The following is a 15,049-nucleotide window of genomic DNA, read 5'->3' as shown; positions in this document are numbered from 1 at the left end:
TACAGCTCTTGAAAGCCAGGGACCTCATAGCTCCCTATCTCTCTTCTAGACATGTCTTCCCAACTATGAAAGCAATTTGAATCTGGAAAAAAGTGAGCATTCTGTGTCCACCAATAGCTTAACAAGCCAAGCGGTAGAGTTTCAGCTTCTGTTAAAACACACACACACACACACACACACACATACATACACACAAACAAACAAGACATTCCTATTATCCAGGCAGTGATAAGGAATCCCAGGAAAGGGTGTTCTGCTGGGTTTACTTTTATTGAACAAGTATTAGACAGCATTGTGATCAGGAAGTTTTTAAGCACAGACAGATGGAGGTGTCTCTGTGCCCTCAGATCACAGAATCTAGGAGGAAAGAGATGGGAAAGACTGAAGGTCAGTGAGTTCATTCCCCCAATAGCTCTGTATGGTTTTCTGTAGTAAATAAGACAAGCTCTGAAGAAGTCTTTCTCTGTACAGATGGTGAGGGTTAGGTGATTCAGAATTGGGGCATATATTTTTCCTCATGGCTTTCACCAATTCTTCCATCATTTGTCCTGGAAGAGAAGATGAATAGGTTAGGTGCTAGAAACTAAGAGATATTATAGAAATGTGGGTTATACATTTAAGGTGTATTGTAAGACAAAGAAACCCATACAGCCTTGCAGTCTGCCAGGAGCTCACCATTTATGATCACTTTCACATTTTATTCAATTGGTTCAGTGAGTACCAGGCACCTAGTGCACACTACCTGCAGCAGTAGATATAAATACTAACTCTACCCTTGGTCATCTGTGACCCTCATCGTGTGTGATCATGTGTGACCAGACCCTGGCAATGAAAAGAGGTAGGTGTGCATAACATCATTTCACAGAGGAGGGAACAGAACTCCAGGGAAGGTTAGTGACTTGCCAAGGTCTCACACTGGGTCAGAACTTAAATCCAATTCCTCCAACACTAATGCTTTACTATTACAAGTTGTTTAAGGCCATACGGATTTCATCAGCTAACTTCCTTGCCTGACCCATCCAATATTCATATGCTCTTGAAATGGACATTTAAAATATCAAATCAACACCTAAACATTTTTTCAAAAGAAAGCAAGGGTCTCAGGAAGTTTTTTTTTTTTTCCCCCACATAACCATGCAGTGTCAGCCAGTAGCACTATCATTCCATACCCAGACCTCCATTTTAGTTCTCACATCCACCCCAGGAGATTTCCTTTGGTTTGAGGTTGGCAATCTATGGTCTTGTGATATCCTGAAAAGCTTTACCATGGAACTGAGAATAGTCATTTATTCAACTCACAAAATAGTATTGGTATTTTCCTTAACAGAGAAATGTCCTTTCAAGGTAGCTAATTTTTATTTAATTGAGATATATAATTCCTTTTCTAGAGCCCCTGGTTTTCAGAATTTCCTGACAACTAAGGGAAGGTGGCAGTGCAGAAGCCATGAAGCCAGAAGATCTATACCAGATGCAACATAGAATGTTGAATAACTCTGATAATTACAGTATCTCTCCCAGGCTGATTTTTGGTAAAATGGGAAAGATAAAAATCCCTGCCTAATCACAGGCCTACTGTGAGGATGTGCACAAGAAAGAGCACATAAAACTCTGAGTTATGTAAATCTTGGGAGTTTTTGTATAATAGAAAATAATTCTTAGATACTAAGCATGAGTACGCATTGTAGAATCTTCAGTCTCTTTTTCTAGGAGAGTTGTGACTGCCTGGCCTTTCATTCATTCTTCAGATTCCAGACTCTCTCAGAGAATCTTTCTATATAGTTCAGGCAATCGCTTTCAATTTCCAGGACATGCATGCGTCATAGCTGTCAGAGCAATGCTGGGCCATGACCCACTTGTAGCACCTTAGTGTATCCAAGATCACACCCCTGAATCATACAGAGGGAACTGAACCCATATTCATGACGCCTTCTGTTCTAATGATTTATTCCATCATCTAATACCACAAATAAGTCCTGTCATTAATAATGTGTTGTGTCATTCTAGTGGAAAGAAAACACTGAAAAAGGAAAAGAAACTCTCTTACAAAACCTTTTACGCTTAACCCTGTCAAGATTCTTCCATATTTAAATAAATACACCTTATTAGTAATCCTATGGCAAATTTCTCATAAAGTAGTTTTTGTCAATTTGTCTACATGAGAGTACAGCAAGATGTGGTCTAAAGTGATCTTTAAGATTCACATAAAGATTATTTTTACCTACAGTCCTGAGTTACATGTAATCAGGTATATTTGTGAGGTGGGAAGGATACTATATTCTGTTAATAAAATAAGGAGCAAACCACTACGAATTTATATGTAGTAAGACAGCAAACACAATGTGGGGACTAGAACAAAAGATTATACCATCTCTTTATGGATGTGTAAAGACCTCAAATACACCGATGCCTGTCAGGCCCACGGGAGGAAAGATGAAGGTCTTCTGGCTTCACCCCAATACTCCACCTACTCTACCCAACCTTCCAGCTGTTAACGGGAAACCCAAACCACTGAGTTTCTATCTCTTGCTTTTTCAGTGTCCCATATCAAGATTCACTGAGTAGTTCTTTTTTTTTTTTAAGATTTTATTTATTTATTTGACAGACAGAGATCACAAGTAGGCAGGCAGAGAAAGAGTAAGGGAAGCAGGCTCCCTGCTTGATCCCAAGACCTGGGATCATGACCTGAGCTGAAGGCAGAAGCTTTAACCCACTGAGCCACCCAGGTGCCCCTGAGTAGTTCTTATGAATGTGCTCTCATCTACTATACCTCAGGAGCCCCAAATCTCGCCAAGTATTCTCCAATTCCATTATTGCCAGAGCTTTTGGTGGCAGTGGAAGTGAAACCAGTTCTGAATAATAATAAATTTTTATTTCATCAATGTAATTTATTACACTATTTCATTTTTATTGAATGTAAGTATATTTTTAATATCAAATATGTTATTAAACTATAATCCATTGTAATTATTAAACATACATAAGCACTGTACCAGGATCTCTTTCTCTAAGTTTACACTACGAACTCTTCTCTTAGTGTAAGTTCATACTTTGGTCTCTTTGGCATAATAATAACAGTGATAATAATAATCAATGCCATTAGTTGGTAGACACTGTGCTAAATGCTTAAAAGTCAGTATTTATTGAGTATTTTCAACAACCTGGTGAGATCTTTGGTTTAGATCTTTGACTTGCCAAAGGTCTCATATATAAGGAACATAAAAAAGCAGAATTTAAACCCATATTTACCTAGTAACAAGCATTCCTAAATTTCCTACAACAAAATTCCTACACTTCCCCCCCAAGTTACATACCATCTTGCCTGTGGAAGAGCATTCTCAAATGCAGTCACCAGGGAAAATGGCAAACTCTACAAAGTCTGTCAATTTTGCAGGTTACAAGGATGTTCTGACAGACATTATCGAGTTTGCTATTCTCCCTGGTGACTGTATTTGAGGACATTACCATGTCTTTGGAAGCTGGGAACCAAACTGAGACTTACAGAAGGGAGGGGTGTTGGAGGGTGGGGTAACTGGGTGATGGGTATTAAGGAGAGCACGTGTGGTTATGGGCGGTGGGTGGTATACACAACTAATGAATCACTGAACACTACATCAAAAACTAATGATGTATTTTATGTTGGCTAACTGAGCATAATAATAAAAAAGTTGTTGCAGGGATTTAAATGACAAGCCCAGCTTTTCATGTTGGGAAACAGTTCAATGTGAAGTGGGAAACAATGGGAAGTGCAAGAACATGGGGGTTACTCTGAAATGGCTGAAATTCAGTTCCATCACTATGTGTGTTCCATCACATCCTCTCCTAATCTTTTCTTCTCTCTTTATAGTAAATCACAGGAAATAAAGCCTACTTTGCAAAAGTGTTATGTGAGGGATATTGCTTACAAATAATCTATTAATGATCCCAGTTAATAGTAAACACTTAAAATATGAACTATTATTACTATCCCTGCATATTTTAGTGATTGCATATTTATCGTCACAATGAAGATGTGACCAGTTCTGGGATTATATAACCCAGGATCACTGCCCTTGGCAGAGAAATGTCCATCGGTCAGTGGCAGACACGAAGCAGAACCAATTGGCTCTGGCCCAGTAATTGCGAACCCAGTGTACTTACGGATGCTGGCAAGTCGAGAGGGGTTGTTTCTGGGATGCTGTTCTCTTCACACTTCCCTTCACTGCGTATGTGTGTATTAGTTTGGCGTATTCTAAAACAAAGCAGAGGAAATTAAAAAGATGGAGAAAATGACAGGATAAGAAAAGAAAACAAACAAAGATCAATGTGGATGACATCCCGGCATCAAACCAGAACTGAAATTACAGGTAAGACCCAGGATCTGACTTCAACTACCTCCCAGTATCACCAGGATTTAGCCGCAGATTCATTCCCCAGGCCTGGATTCATTCCATCACCTTTCATTCACCTATATACTCATGAAATTGTTCAATGTTAGAAATACACTTGGAGACCATCTATTCCAAAAGCCATTATTTTACAGATGGGAAAACTGGATCCCACAGAGAAGCCTCATTTTACTGAATACCTATAATGTGTGATTACAAAATACAATATATATATATATAAGATAAAAATATATAAAATATATAGAGAATATAGATTTTATAAAACACAAAATATGTAATCATACAGTTTATATTTAATAGCTGGAAAAATCTTAAAAGGTATGAATTTTAATGCCTCTCTTTTCAGAAATATTGCATATCAAACAACTGCTTGCTTGCCTCTGGTGATGGGAAATTCACTATCTATTAAGGCGGTTTGACTTGTCCTTGGACATTGCTCAAGTTGAAATGGCTTCCCTCTAAGACTACAGAAACCAATACCATTTCCTCTTGCCTGGGATAGCTTGGATCTTCTCTCTATAATATATACTACCAGTTCCTTTGCTAAACAATCCATCCGGAGGCATGCCTTATTAATATTTGTAACATCAAAGTTTCTGGATTCTAAAGTTCCCTTGACTAGAGTATCATTTGTTATGGGTTTGTAACAGTTAATGGAATGCTTAAAGAACACTGGGAGGGTAATTTAGACCCTGACATTTACAATAAAGGGAAGTTGAAGAATTTCTGGGCTGAAGATAAGGTATGTATTGTAACAAGTTCCTGAATGGTTGCATTCATTTTTTTTTTTAAGATTTTATTTATTTATTTGTCAGAGAGAGAGAGTGAGAGCACAGGCAGACAGAGTGGCCGAAGGAGAAGCAGGCTCCCTGGTTGCATTCATTTCTTAAATGGAGATTTCTTGATTCCTAAAAATCTGTAATATTCATGAATGAATTTTTTTCAAAAAATTATTTATTTATTTGACAGATAGTATAAGCAGCGGGAGCACCAGGGAGAGGGAGAAGCAGGCTCCTGTTCAGCAGAGAGCCCAACGTGGGGGCTCAATTCCAGGTCCCTGGGATCATGACCTGAGCCAAGGGCAGACCCTTAATGGACTGAGCCACCCAGGTGCTTCTGGATTTCAAGAGATTCATGCGCCCATAAATACTATGCATACAAATTGTTAATGTTGCTTCATTTTCTTTTCTTGTCTAGAAAGAGGTAACTTTCTCTATGTCATCAAAGGAACTTTTGAACCCCAAATGTTTAAAGAACTACTGCCTTGGATATAAAAGAAGTGTGGTAAAAAAAGGAACTGTATTTATACCCAAACCAACAAGGTTAAAAATCCTGTCCAATCTACTTCCTAGCTTTGTGACTTTAAACAAATTACCTGGACTCTCTGAACCTCAGATTCACCCTGTGTACAGTGAAGATAATAGCACTCACAGCATGTAGTGATGATTCAGTGAGAGAGTGAATGTGTGAGTGTCTTACCTACAGATGTCAGTACACATAAAGCACTCACATTCAGATATGATTCTAAATGTATAAACTGTAGAGTGTCCAATCCTCACATTCTGAGCTTTGCCTATGGTGTCCCCAGAAGGCAAGAACATATATGGACTACAGTGTAAGTCTGGGGTGGGCTTGCGGTGGGATAGAAGAGTTAATATTTGTCGTCACGCTTTCACAGACAGGTAGTCAAACATGAGGCATGTGACTGGAGGTGAGGGTAAGATAGTATTTGAACAGAGAAATAAAAAGCTAAAATCCATAATGACAGTATTAAAACAAATCCCTCATTCTGAATTTTAAATAAAAATGGCAATTCTTCTTAAAAACTCAGTGAAGCCAGCTGGCTCAGAGAACTTCTGCACTTCTGCAGTGATCTGCATTTCCGCAGTGGAAAAAGTGAATCTGAGAATGATGAGATAATATGCCCACAGATGCACAGGCAGTAATAAATCCGAGCCCACACCAAGCCCACCATTTGCTCCAGAGGGCTTTCTCCTGAACGATACCACTTCTGCTCCAAGAAGAAGACTTGGAGAGAATGGAAATATGTGACCATCAGGTAGTCAGAGGGCCCAGTAGAAATTATTGGCTGGACAGACTCAACACAGTAATGATTCTCAATTTTTTTTTCTTTTTATACAACACAAGGACGATGTTCACATTGCCATGACTGTACATGGAGTAAGTCATAGCGACTTTCTCTAATTGTTGTAACCCCACCACTTTTTCCTTCTCTTCCACTCAGTAAAATATATAAGCAACTTAATCAAAAAGATAACCTCCAATCCTATTTTATATTTGAAAAAGATCATCCACAAAATTTGAATTTTAACTGCTATGATTAGTAAACTGGTGTAACACACCTCAAGTTGATAGAGTGCAGGCCTGTGGATCAACACCATAGTCAAGAACCTCTACACTCAAAGATATGATAGTGTCACTTGTCACTTGTATACTTACAGGTTTTCATGACAGAGCATGCAGGGATTGTTGTATGTCTGGCCATCATCACCACAGACAGGCTGTAAATTCTTTGGGCAAAGGTAACCCATCTTGGGCAATACTCGGTAGTGTTTGCACATCTCAGAATCCTGAAGGAGTAAAACAAATCATATTTACTCAATGGCACTCAAGAGGGTTGGGCTTGGAAAAATATTTTGATTTCCTCAATCGCATCTGATTAAAACATTAGTAAAGGAACAGCAACATAGGTCATAGAAACTCAGTATTTAAAAATCAACCAACACACTTACTTATAAAAGTAACTCATGACTGAAGGTAATCATAATGGGATGTAGAAGTGTTTTAAACGGACTGATAATAAAAATATAAACTACCAAAAAAAAATATAAACTACCAAATTACCGCAGCTAAAGCAGTGATTTGAGGGAAAGTTTTAACTAAATACATGATTGGCAAAGACGAAAGTTTTAAGATTTAACCATAATTGGTTCAGAGTTGACAGACTATGTAAGAAAAGGGTAAAGATCTCTCTCTCTCTCTATCTCTAAAATAAAATTTAAAACATCCCATGAACTGCTTTAGATTATGTTGAGCTCCATATTGATAGATACTCAGGGAGAATTTAGACAAGCACCTTCAAATGAATCACTGGCAAAGGTAGGAATGAACCAGATATATCCTTAGTATTATTTCAGGTATCTGCCACTACAAGATTCAAAACCATTAGGATAAATCATTACAGAGAAGCAATGACAGGCTGCTTCTCTGTTTTCTTACATAATACATCAACTCTGAACCAACTGTGGTTGATTCCACCTTCAGAGCAGACCCAGGATCAAAGCACCTCTCATGACTTCTACCACTACTGCCATGGCATGAACTAGTGTCATCTCTTCCATTGACTACTGCTATGACTAACCAGCTGTCCAGATTTTGCTCTTGCCTCCCTGTAATGTATTTTCATTATACCAGGCAGAGTTAGTCTTTTTTTTTTTTTTTTAAGATTTTATTTATTTATTTGAGAGGGAGAAAGAGAGAGAGAGAATGAGAGGAGAGATGTCAGTGGAAGAAGCAGACTCTCTGCTGATCAGGGAGCCTGATGTGGGACTCGATCCCAGGACTCCAGGATTATGACCTGAGCCGAGGACAGTCCCTTAACCAACTGAGCCACCCAGGCGCCCCCAGAATTAGTCTTTTAAAAAGCAAACCAGATCAGTCCTTTTTTTGAAAATCTTCATTCAGAATAATAGTCAATATCTTTAATATGGTCTATAAAATCCTTTATAATATGGCCTCCTATTACTGTAATGACTTCCCCTTCTATGGATCTCTCTGAGGTCCCTCTATTTCAACTATCCTGGACTCCTTGCTGTCCTTTGACCCCTTCCTTGGGGATCTGCTATTCTTTTCTTGGAATGCTGTTCTCTAACTTAACATGTATGATATCAATCCATTTAGGCTGCAGTATAAATGTCACCTCAGAGTGCCTTCCTGTACAGGCTACTTAAAAACTGTACTCCCCCCACCCTGACCCTGATCCTAGTATTTATTATATCATTATTTTATTTTATTTTCCCTTTGGAGTTACATTTTATTTATTCACATTATCTACTATCTATATTCTTCAAACATAAACTCCATGAATGTAGAGTTGTCTGCTTTGCTTATGACTATTGTTCTCATACACATGAATAATGTGTGGAAAATAGTAGGAGTTCGGTAAACATTTGTAAAATGAATGAATGGATGGCAAAATGAATAATAAATTTGGTTCTCTTCTCCAAGAGAAAGCTCAGCTCAAAACCAGATTGTACATTAGGAAGAACCGTGAGGCTTCTGGTGTCTGGCAGTGTCTCATTTCTCTTTTATTTTTTAAAGATTTTTTTTTTATTTATTTGAGAGAGAGAGAGATCACAAGTAGGCAGAGAGGCAGGTAGAGAGAGAAGGGGAAGCAGGCTCCCCGCTGAGCAGAAAGCCCGATGCAGGGCTTGATCCTAGGATCCTGGGATCATGACCTGAGCTGAAGGCAGAGGCTTAACCCACTGAGCCACCCAGGTGCCCTGGCAGTTTCTCATTTCTTGATGTAGGTGCAAATATCACAGCTGTGGTCACTTTGCAATACTGCATTTAGCTGTGCAATACTGCATTTAGCTGTACACTCTGATAAGCACACTTCTTCTATACGACTATTATACTTCAGTAAAATGCTTTTTTTTCTTATTCGCAATAGCCAAGACATGAAAACAATCTCAATGTCCATCAGTAGGTAAGTGGATAAAGAATACGTGTTACACACACACACACACACACACACACACACCGAGAAAGCACTGGAATATAATTCAGCCACGAGAAAGAAAGAAATCTTGTTATTTATGACAACTTAGATGAAATCTTTAAGGTGTTACGCTGAGATAAGTCAGAGAAAGGCAAATGCTGTATGGTATCAGTTATATGTGGAATCTAAAAATGCAATCTCGGAAACATAGTGAAGAATGGTGGAGGGAGGGGACTGGGGTAATGGGAGACATTGGTCAAAGGGTACAAACTTTCACTTATGAGATGAGTAAGTTTGGGGGTGTAATGTACAGCATGGTAATTATAGCTAATCACACTGTATTTTATACTTGAAAGTTGGCAAGTGAATAAATCTTAAATGTTCTCACCACAGGCACACAAATAGTAATTATGTGAGGTGATGGTAGTGTTCGCTAACACTAGGGTGGTATCACTTTGCAACTTAAAAAGGCACTAAATCACACACTGTACATCTTAAGTTTACAGTGTTATGTCAATTATATCTCAATAAAGCTAGGGGAAAAAAAGAAGAGATTCTGTGAATAGTTTCTCTCCATGCTTATGGGATTCCTAGGGTAGCATCTAATTTACTAGAAATCTGTAATTAGTATATATTTCACTAGTGTAACTCATCTACTATCTTACTTAAATTGGGTAAATAATAAGATTAAATTCATGTTTGATACTTTTTCTTTTTTTTCTGGGTCATCAGACTAGATGCTAAAGTTTCACTTTTAGAGGCCAATTTGATATGCTACTTCATGAATATGCTCTTATTCCCTTTCCTTCTTTCTATTCCTGACTTTGACAAAGCCCTAAAAAGCAAACCTCTTAGGCTACTTTACACTAGGGTACATGTTACTGATGGCCATCAACTTATATTTTGGATAAACAAGTTTTAGTCACTGTGAATCGCTGATTAGTGGAATTTCACAAGTGTGAAAATGCTCTGCACACCTCTCTAGGCTATTGGAAAGAGGGTTGATTTGAGGAGAGGGATAGAGAAAAAGCTGGATGAGGAGTCTTTTTGGCCTGCTGAAATTACAGAATTGAGGCTCACTACTTATGTGACCATATGTGCAGTAAGTCACATTCACGGCACACCCACATTTTAAAATTTCAATAATGTACTAAATTGGCTTGGAACAGGGCTAATAATCTAAAAGAGCACAGAATAATGCATTGATGAGTCATCCCAGAACTCTCACTGAGCTTGGAACTACATACAAAGGGTTTGGAGCTACACTGAATTCCCCTTTCCAAGGCCTCTCTTTGGAAATGAGTTCATGGAGGAGAAGTGGCAACAGACTTAAGGCATTAACTTAATAAGTAGCTTTTCAGGAGTAGTCATTCTTACCAGACTAGAACTGGAGGCAGTTGGGCTGTTTTCCTCTGTAGATCTAATGTGGAATGATTTCTCCCGAATTCTTGCCCTTTCCAAAACTTCTTTTTGACTACAGAAGAAGACAAAAAGTAATTTAAAGTTATAGCCATAAAGACTAGAACCTATAACTTCCAGTGGGAAGCTATGCAATACTAAATAAAATATGACAGAACCACAGAACATTCAACCAGAGGATGATGTAAAGAAAAGTATGTAATGGGGAACTGGTTTAAAGCACTCATCATTTAATAGATGTATGACCTTGGACAAGCTGCCTAAATCCCTTGAGCTTAGATTTCTAGAACATAAAAAGAGGTGGTATTGGTAATTCCTGTTTCCAGGAACATACTACAAAGAGCTTAAAAAAGATACTAATTATTATAATTATGTTCACAGTTTCACAGTGTTTCCATAATCATCATAATCAGTATCAATCATGCCCAAATATGGTTGTTCACTGAAATAACCTAGAAATCCCTTCTAAACAACAAATTCCTTAGCCCTGAATTTTCTGCCAAATACATTTTTGGGGGTAAAATATCTGTATTTCTCAACAAAGACTTCTATGTTGAATCTGATCTAGTTGTGGAACAAAGACTTGGATGAATTTCTTGTAGCTACAATCCTGAGAATTGAAAAAAATTTCCTCCAGTGACACAGCTAGTAAATATTCTGATTAGAATTCACATCTGGATTTCCTGTCTCCCATATCAGGTGTTCTTAACCTAAGAGCATTGAATCTAAAAACTTATTCTAAGGATGCCATGGATTCATGAGCACACATTTATTTAATCGGCAAACTTCTAAAGATGCATTTCCCATGGGTCCTGTCCCTATGCTTTAGTAAACATACCTTTACACCAAAAAATTAAAATTAAAAAATAAAAAGGCAACCCCCCCAATAGCTGGAGTGGGAACAGGATCCTCCTACTCACATGATCATTCTGCACATATAGCACTTGTTTTTGTATAATCTTCCATCAGTACCACGCACAGGGTCATTCTCTCGAGTACATGTGAGCCGATCATTCCTCACGTACTGCCGAAAGTTACTGCACTCATCCTAGAAAATGAGAAAGGGGAAGTGAACAGGATTTTTCCCCTTTCAAAACTTGATTTTAGCTAAGTTTTTTCTTAGCTCTGAGTTCAGACTCACTGCCCTTATCTTGGCAATGGAAGCCAAGGAATGCCCAGACTTTAAACACTTCATTCTGAAACTCTCCGCCTGGTCCTAGAAATGCTGGGTGAACACCTGATAGATCATGTCTCCCTCACCTTTTTCTTCCCAGATTCCTTCCTTCCTTCCCCTCATTTTCCACGTAAGCTGCACTCTTTTTTTTTTTAAGATATTTTTAAAAATTCATTCATCAGAGAGAGACAACTGCACACAACAGGGGGAACAGCAGATAGAGAAGCAGGCTCCCTATTAAGCAAGGGACCCACTGTGGGACTTGATCCTAAGACCTTGGGATCATGACCTGAGCCAAAGGCAGACACTTAACCAACTGAGCCACCCCAGCATTTCACATGAGCTGTACTTTTGAGCAAAGGACAGTATCACAGGGATCTAATGCCACAAATGTGATTATCACTGCAGAGGACTGACTGAAGATGTCTTTTCTGCAAGCTTGAAAAGTAAAAAAGAAAAGGCAGCATTGCGCATACACACTATTGATTTGTTGATGCTGAAACAGAAAAAAAAAAAAAAAGACATCAAGGAGAGAAGCTAAAGGGGAGGCTTTGATATTAGTGTATGTTACCTGAATTGTAAAAATCAATGTCAACAAGCTACCTGAAGCCTCATTTCACATTTAGTGTCAGAGGAAAGCATGTTGTGGTGGTGGTAAAGAATCTTACACTCTATTTTTTCAATCCATATTTCTCCCAAAGAGGAGAGCAATATTTGATTCACATGATGGGCAAATTCTTTATAAAACTGAGAAAAATATTAAACCTTAAAGTCAGACGAAAATACTGTTACAACCAAAATGAAATATTAGCAAAACCTATTTTCTTTGAAGCAAAACATTGGCATTCCGATTATCCAAAAAACTGGAGGAGAATGTCAGATTCTGAGGATGAAAGGTGAAACAGTTATCTTTGCATCTTTTAAGAAATGACCTTTGCATCATCTGAGGGCTTGGCTCTTGATTTTTCTTCATCATTCTTTTTTCTTTCACTAGCTTCTCGCTCGCTGCAGAATAAAAAAAGGGTTCTTACTGAGATTTTTTGTTTTTTTTTACTGTTTTTAAAATTCTTCTCTAGTTCTAAACTTTAGCAAATCTAACACTATTTTCTCATATCTAAAAAATATCTAAAATACTTGTTTTTTCACTAACGAGTCTTAACTGTTCGAATTTTCATAGTGCATTTGTGGCAATGCTATGAACTTTCAGAAATTCAATTACTACACTGTCATTCAGAATGCTATGCTCCTAAAAGTCCATTGTATTTTTTTCCTTAGTAAAGTATTTATATGGCTCTCATGGAGAGTTGCTTCATTTCTCTTTTTCTTTTTCATATTAAATTAGAACTGAACTCTCCAATATTGATTTTCTTCACGAAGTTATATTGCTTTCAAGTTTACAAATGTCTGAAAAAATTATCTCCTTGAATTCTTACGAAAAGTCTATTATATAGAAATTGTTTCCTTTATATAAGAGGAAGTATATGGCCCTTTACTCAGCTGATGTACTTCCTCTCTGAAAGCCAGGATTTGGGCTCCAAACAACAGCTGTCTCCCTGTCCCAGATGCTCCAAGTATGATTGTGATCATCAAAATAAACATATCTTGTGATCGTGTTCTAGAAGCTCACTCTCCTCTTCTAAAGTGAAGGCCTAGTAGATTTTTCATGTACAATGCCCAGGGCCTTAGGTTTTAAATTAAAAAGAACCATGTCCTTGCAAATAAGAACCACCCATCAAACTGATTGATAATCCTCTTCACGTACAAAATGCTCTGACACATAGCACACTTGTTGACGTGCATCTTGCCATCTGGACCTCGTACAGGGTTATTTTCTCTGGTGCAGATAAGCTTCCCCTCTCTCACCATACTCCGGAATTCGTGGCACTGATCCTGCCAAGAGAACAGAAAATAGATGCTACCACAATAGTCTGATCTCTAAAATTTAAAACATAATTTGTGAGACATAAGCTCATAATACTTGAGAGGGGAAAGAAAAAATCTAGATTCTAAACAAAATTTTCGAGATGGAATATGTTTCAGATGCTCTTTATTCAGTATCTGTGTAGGAAGTTAGAATTCTCTCCATAGCATCCCTCTCAAACAATGACCTCGTCCTCATGGAATTTCATTCCTACCTCAGGCGCCTGTACTGTGTTAATGCAATTTTTAGCGGGCTGAGCCCCAAACCTGTTTCCTTGCAGCATACTCATCACTCCACACATAAGTAAGCCCCAGAATGAACTGATAGATGCTCTTTGGCAAGACATTTAGCTCTGTTCCTCAAGAACAATTTTATTTTATTTTATTATAAAATAAATTTTTTTATTATATGCCAGGCATTTTGTTGTGTGCTCTAATGGACTTAAGAGCACACAGGATAAACACTCATTATCCCCATTTTATAGATGATAAGCACTCATTATCCTCATGTGATAGATGAGAAAATAAGTCTCAGAGATTAAGTAAAGTCAGTGCTGGAATTGTGATCAGAAATCTGTATTGATCTTTGTTATTTTCTGTGCTTTTACGTGGCTGAGAATAAAACCCCTAAACATTTGTAAACAGATAAAGCTGCATTTTATATCTAATGAAAAATAAGAACCTTAAAAAGAAGACAGTGAAAATGAATCCACAGGATCTGGCCTCTGATGAACTTTTTGAACATCTACAGAAATCTGTCATAAAATTACACGAAAGCTCAAAGAGCCAAAGGAAAGATATGGGAAAATTACTTAGAAAAATACTGCTAGTAACATGGATGGCAGTCACCCTTCCTTCCTCCCTCCCTTCTTTTCTTTCCCTCTCTCTTTCTTTCAAGAGATGGTATCTATTTATTTTAGAGAGAGAGTGTGTGTGAGTTGAGGGAGGAGCAGAGGGAGAGAGACAAGCAGACTCTGTGCTGAGCAGGGAGCCCAACGTGGGGCTGGATCCCATGACCCTGAGATCATGACCTGAGCCAAAATCAAGAGTCAGACTCTCAACTGACTGAGCCAGCCAGTTGCTCCTACCCTTCTTTCTTTAAACTGTGATATCCATGAAAAACTCCAGACCTACTTTTATCTGCAGTATTAAAAAAGTTCTCTGGAATACTTGATCAAAATATTAAATGTCTCACAGCGATCATTTTTGGAAGCTGCTAGAATTTATTTCCATTTCCAGCTACACAAAATCCCACATACGTATATGTTTATGATAGCACCCATCTGCCTGTGCGTCCATCTTTGCTTTATGGATGCAATCTCCAGCTCTTCTCTTATTATCTGCATGTAGTTATTATCTGAGCTTTTCTCAACTAAAACTCTAGAACAATACCACCTGCTGCACAGATTT

The 15,049-nt window shown here is 38.0% G+C and overlaps 1 protein-coding gene across 1 annotated transcript in view; it reads right to left on the bottom strand.

Annotated features, from left to right (window-relative positions):
• Positions 1-262: 262 nt before the first annotated feature.
• SPINK5 (serine peptidase inhibitor Kazal type 5) overlaps positions 263-15,049 on the bottom strand; it is a 92,076-nt gene continuing 77,289 nt past the window's right edge. Inside the window, exons 27-33 of the mRNA XM_059416367.1 lie at positions 13,482-13,609; positions 12,652-12,724; positions 11,466-11,593; positions 10,504-10,600; positions 6,846-6,976; positions 4,138-4,228; positions 263-548 (exon numbers count right to left, since the gene is read on the bottom strand). Of these exons, the coding sequence (XP_059272350.1) occupies positions 540-548; positions 4,138-4,228; positions 6,846-6,976; positions 10,504-10,600; positions 11,466-11,593; positions 12,652-12,724; positions 13,482-13,609 (657 nt within the window). The 3' untranslated portion in view covers positions 263-539. The remainder of the gene's footprint in view (positions 549-4,137; positions 4,229-6,845; positions 6,977-10,503; positions 10,601-11,465; positions 11,594-12,651; positions 12,725-13,481; positions 13,610-15,049) is intronic.

This window comes from Mustela nigripes, chromosome 12 (genome assembly GCF_022355385.1).
Source record: "Mustela nigripes isolate SB6536 chromosome 12, MUSNIG.SB6536, whole genome shotgun sequence".
Classification (NCBI taxonomy): domain Eukaryota; kingdom Metazoa; phylum Chordata; class Mammalia; order Carnivora; family Mustelidae; genus Mustela; species Mustela nigripes.
This window is presented reverse-complemented; position numbering and strand designations above follow the sequence as displayed.